The sequence below is a fragment of the Triticum dicoccoides genome, chromosome 2B (assembly GCF_002162155.2).
Source record: "Triticum dicoccoides isolate Atlit2015 ecotype Zavitan chromosome 2B, WEW_v2.0, whole genome shotgun sequence".
Classification (NCBI taxonomy): domain Eukaryota; kingdom Viridiplantae; phylum Streptophyta; class Magnoliopsida; order Poales; family Poaceae; genus Triticum; species Triticum dicoccoides.
Genome location: NC_041383.1, coordinates 463,223,465 through 463,226,701, shown reverse-complemented (window position 1 = coordinate 463,226,701; position 3,237 = coordinate 463,223,465). Strand labels below are relative to the sequence as shown.

General features: G+C 54.1%; 1 protein-coding gene across 1 annotated transcript; it reads right to left on the bottom strand.

Moving 5' to 3' along the window:
• Nucleotides 1-1,784: 1,784 nt before the first annotated feature.
• On the bottom strand, nt 1,785-2,805 carry LOC119364234 (photosystem I subunit O-like). Its single transcript, XM_037629665.1, has 4 exons — nt 2,646-2,805; nt 2,474-2,558; nt 2,204-2,383; nt 1,785-2,093 (listed from the first exon to the last, which is right to left on the bottom strand). The coding sequence occupies exons 1-4, from the start codon at nt 2,716-2,718 to the stop codon at nt 1,997-1,999; spliced, it is 435 nt and encodes a 144-aa protein (XP_037485562.1). The 5' UTR covers nt 2,719-2,805; the 3' UTR covers nt 1,785-1,996.
• Nucleotides 2,806-3,237: the final 432 nt, after the last annotated feature.

Genomic DNA, 3,237 nt, shown 5'->3' with positions numbered 1-3,237 from the left:
TTTGAGGTACGCGACGACGGACTGAAAAGTGGGCTGCGGCAGCAGGGTGAGGTTGGACGCGGCATTGCCGAATTCCTCGTTAAGACCAGCGGTGAGGGTGCTCAACATGAGGTCGTCAGAGACCTTGGCGTCGATGCCACGAAGCTCGTCGGCGAGCATCTTGAGCCTCATGCAGTACTCGTCGATGGTGGAGTTGTCCTGGTGACAGCCGAAGAACTCCTGCTGCAAGAAAACAAGGCGCTGAAGTTTGTTGTCGGTGAAGAGCGTGTGGATCTTGGGCCACACGTCGCAGGCGTCGTCGTCCTCGGCGACGACCGTGTGGAAGACGTCCTTCGAGACCGTGTGGTAGAACCAACGGATGATCGTGGCCTCGATAGCGGACCGCTCCGGATCGCCGCGCATGTACGCGCTGTCCACGGAACCATCGATGTGTTCGGTGAGATAGTACTTGCAGAAGATGAGGTTGAAGTAGGTCTTTCATGCGTAGTATGACGCGTTGGAGCTATTGAGGCGGATAGGGACCCGGGCCTCAATGTTGAGGTCACGGATGGCGGCGGCGGAGGGCTCGGGGCCAGCAAACGGGTTCAACGAGCGGGTGGTGGAGGAGCCGGGCGAAGACATGGCGACGGGGCGGCAGCAGCGGTGAGAGGCGGCGACAATGGAGGGTTAGGGTTGGCGGCGCGGAAGGGCATGGCAGGTAGCGGCCGGGAAGGGAGGCGGCTGCGGGGGGCGACGGCGCGGGTAGGACGGCGCAGGCCAGGAGGAGAGGCGGTGCGGGAGAGAGTCGCGAGGTGGCGGTGATCAGAGCGGGCAGGGGGCGGAAGCGGGCGACACAAGGGGCGGCGGCGCGGCGGAAGAGTGGTAAGGGCGCGGCGGAGGTGTTGTGCGGCGGTGGCGGGGGCGACGTCGGCGGCGGCACGCGCAACGGGGAGGCACGGCGGTGGCGGCAAACCCTAGGGTCGGACCGACCAAGATGATACCATGTAGATGCGAAAGATTGCAATACAATAGACGTTGTATTGATGGGGTGATGGTGCACGTATATATAATTACAAGGAAAGGTCTCTACAAGAATATGAGATGGGTCACAACTTTAATATACATGCAACACAAAATACAACTCAACAACTTCAAAAGCCATATCTTTAAATCTATGAAGAAACATGTTTTTTAAGAAATTTTTTAGAGTTGTGGCTAATTGCCGTCATAATCAAACATATACAGGCCATGAAGCATTTTCAAGGAATAAGACGAAGGAATAATACCTTAAGAAGCACGTGGAGGTGTATGGAAGGTGATGTTGCATGTGCTAGTCTTTAAGAAGGAGTAAGGTTTTTCCCACTTAGCCTCTGTCTTGATGGTGCGTCTAGCGTTGTTGAAGGACATGTGAAGGTGTGTCTCCGGCGGATCTTGCAGGATTTGGTCGGTGTTTTTCTTCAGTGGATTTGTTTGGATCCAGTCTACGTCCATATGTTAACAGGTTAGATCCTTCCGATCTACGCTTCTCTTTATTGTTGACGGTTGTTGTTCTGATGCATTGGTCCTTTGGGATTTTAGCACGATAATTTCCTGATCGTTTATGACAACAAAGCTTGTCCGATTCTGATGAGGGAGGGGCAATAATGACAGCGCACTTTTGGCTCGCTCCAGTGCTTGTACTCGTCGCTAGGTGGTTTATGAACATGAATGTAGTTTGTATTATTTGTGTCCTTTGTACTGTCATGATGTATGATGAATAGACCAAAAGGTTTTCCGCAAAAAGTATAGGCCACGGTGACAAATTGTTGTTGTTGTAGTAGTAGTTGTCGTTGTTGAACTCTTTTGTGCTTACCATGGAAGAGGTAATTAACAAACAGCAATCACACGGCTTGCGAAGCCACACGCATGCACAAAACCAAAAGGCATGGCAGATTTTACATTGAACACGCATGCGCAGAAGCAGCCCTTGAGCAGCCCAAGGACGACGCACATGCACGAACCAAAGCTAGTTAATTCGCTACTTCTGGAAGTAGTCCTCGGTCCTGCCCTTGAACCCGATCTGGCCGAAGGTGAGCGCGATGAACAGACCCAGGTGCCACGTCACCAACCACAGCCTGCAGTGTCAATCATATTAACCAGAATCAAACCCCAAGTTGAAACACAAGCATATACTGCTGGTGACTAGTGCGTGTGTGTGTGACGAGTGGTTTGGGTTTATCCTGACCAGAACTGCGATTGGAGAGCCGGGGGCGACGGGAAGTGGGCGAGCTCCTCGCCGATGCTGGAGAAGAAGAGCCCCGTCAAGCTGTTGCCGTTGATCAGCGGGATGCTCGACGGTGCCAGCCACCCGATCAGCCCGAACCCGATCACGTTCAGGTCCCTCCGCAGCCAGTCCCGCGGGAACCTGATCGCCCAACAGCGCAAAACAAACAATCCGTCAGTGACACAGCAACTCACACGCCGATGTATGTGTAAAACAGAGTCGTCTTTTTACGTCATGCAGGTGATCCTGCCGTTCCTTTCCAGGTTCCTCGTCATCAGCGGGTTCCTCGCCGACACCCGGGCACCACTCGTGAAGCCTACGCATTTCAAGACACACAACATCAACGTCAAATGGGTTCCAGAAAAAAGCTAGGCGCTTATAAGAGATCTACGCTGGCACGTACTGGTAGAGAAGGCTGGACGGCGGGTGAGCGCGGCGCCGGCGAGGCCGGAGACGGTGGAGGTGGCGGCGGCCATGTCTAAGCTGGTGTGCTGCGATGCGAATGGTCGTACGTCTCCGTGTGGAGCACCCGCCGGCTAGCTCTTATTTCCTGGTGGGTGCTACCTGCTACGGGCACGGATGGAGACGCGCGGTGGCGAGAGCAAACGAGAGGGGGAGATTGTTGTGGGGTCGTTCCTGATGTGGATCACTTGCAGTGGATGGAATAGATTTGTTGCCGGAGGAGCGGCCTATGGGGATGCTCCACTTGGATATGTGTGGATAAGGCATGGTATATCGATGGTGGCCTTTATCCTAGCTAGACTCGGAGCTGGCCTGTTTAGTACTGCAGTGATTAGAGCAACTCCGACGGGCCCACCCAAACAGATGGCGAATTTATTCGTTTTTTGTCTGTTTGGGTCGGCGTCCCGCCCGACGTTCGCCTTGTTTTAAATTTGGGTCGGCAGTGCGCCCAATGCGCTGACCAATTTTATGTCCGCAATCAACATTTAAAAAAAGGCCCGCTGCCGATCATGCCAGCGGCCATGTCTCATGCC

Excerpts from the sequence above, each read along its gene's own strand:
- LOC119364234 (XM_037629665.1), bottom strand. The coding sequence starts at position 2,718 with ATGGCCGCCGCCACCTCCACCGTCTCCGGCCTCGCCGGCGCCGCGCTC. Across the intron at positions 2,384-2,473 it reads GGCAGGATCACCTGCATGAC|GTTCCCGCGGGACTGGCTGC; the intron begins GTAAAAAGACGA and ends TTGGGCGATCAG. Across the intron at positions 2,094-2,203 it reads GCTCTCCAATCGCAGTTCTG|GCTGTGGTTGGTGACGTGGC; the intron begins GTCAGGATAAAC and ends TTGACACTGCAG.